We start from the raw sequence: 1,383 nt of genomic DNA on the forward strand, positions 1-1,383 counted from the left end.
GCGCGCGCGGGGCGGTTTGCCGCGCTCCAGCAGCCGCGGTGAACAAGCGCGCGCCGGAACCGTTTGCGCGCGCGCGCGAAAAGGCGCCAGCTCGCGCGCAAGATTTGGCGCGCCGCTTCGCCACGCGCTTCTCCATACTTCCTCTTCCCCTCTTCCTCTCCCTCTCTGCCACGCGCCGCTCCAGCGCCCCGCCACCGACGCGCCGCCATGCTGCCACGCCGCCGAGGAGCGTCCAGCTACCACGGCGTCCGCCTGCGCCCCAACGGCTGCTACACCGCGGAGATACGCTTCGGCGAACTCCGGCTCGGCCTCGGCACGTATGGGACGACGCGCGAGGCCGCCCGCGCGTATGACGCGGCGGCGTGGAGCCTAGGCCGGCCGCGTGACCAGATGAACTTTCAAGATGTGTACACGCTCCAGCAAGCGCTCAACCTCGCCCCTCTGCCTCGTCTGAACATGGCGGAAGACCGTGTGGAGCACGCCGAGCGGCAACGCCGCCTCCTCGTCGCCCAGGAGGACGAGCGGGTCATGGCGGAGTGGCGCCAGCGCCACCCGGAGGATGTCGCCTACGAGCAGGCCTACTGGGCAAGGCGCCGCGAGACGCGGTTGGAAAGGCGTCAGCGGAAGGCGTTGGCGAATGCGCAGTCCGACATCATTGCAGCAGGTGGGCAGTCGTTCTTCACGCCGAACGATGATCGGTGGCTGGACATCTGGCTAGACACCTCGGACGACACCGCCGAGGATGATAATGGTGATGATGATAGCGACTTAGAGTAGTTTCTATCTAGTTGCGCCATAGTTTATCTATGCTTTCGAACTATCTATCTAGTTGCACCGATGTAAAATACCTTTGTATCGTTTTTTATTTATGCAATCTATCTAGTTTTTATTTTATCTATGCGTTTAAAAATTAAAAAATGTTGTGTGTGCGCTGCATTTTTTACGCGCTGCATTTTAGCGCGACTGCTGGAGCGGGCACATCGCGCCGCGCCAAACCAGGCGATGGGCGCGCACTAAAACTGTTTTTTGCGCGCGCCGCGTTGGGCGCCCCTTGGAGATGCTCTAAGGTGGTCATCTCCTTCCCTCCCAAGCGGGGTGGGACTAAAAGTCTGGTGCCAATGCATGCTTGCCTAGTCCCTCATGCGGTCAAGTGTATATGCCAGCCAAACAGAGTGTGCGTAGATTCGGCCAGCGAAAAGGATAGGCCACGAGGACAACAAGTTGCTTGGTGGCCCAGCTTCACTCAAAAAAGGTCATTCCGGCTGCATGAATGTTTCACCTAAAACCCCCCAAAAAATAGGAATTTACCTTTGGCATTGGATTAATAGGTTAGTCCAAATAAAAATAACATAAATTATTGCTAAAAATATGTAAAAGTGGTAT

General features: G+C 57.6%; 1 protein-coding gene across 1 annotated transcript; it reads left to right on the top strand.

The window, feature by feature from the left end:
* Window positions 1-207: 207 nt before the first annotated feature.
* On the top strand, window positions 208-777 carry LOC147983663 (uncharacterized). The gene has a single exon (XM_087540819.1). It carries the CDS (start codon window positions 208-210, stop codon window positions 775-777), a length of 570 nt encoding a protein of 189 aa, XP_087396945.1.
* The last annotated feature ends 606 nt before the right edge of the window (window positions 778-1,383 follow it).

The sequence above is a fragment of the Triticum urartu genome, chromosome 2A, assembly GCF_056163025.1.
Source record: "Triticum urartu cultivar PI428250 chromosome 2A, HENAU_Tu73, whole genome shotgun sequence".
Taxonomy (NCBI): Eukaryota; Viridiplantae; Streptophyta; class Magnoliopsida; order Poales; family Poaceae; genus Triticum; species Triticum urartu.

Coding starts and splice junctions, on each gene's coding strand:
- LOC147983663 (XM_087540819.1), top strand. CDS start 208: ATGCTGCCACGCCGCCGAGGAGCGTCCAGCTACCACGGCGTCCGCCTG.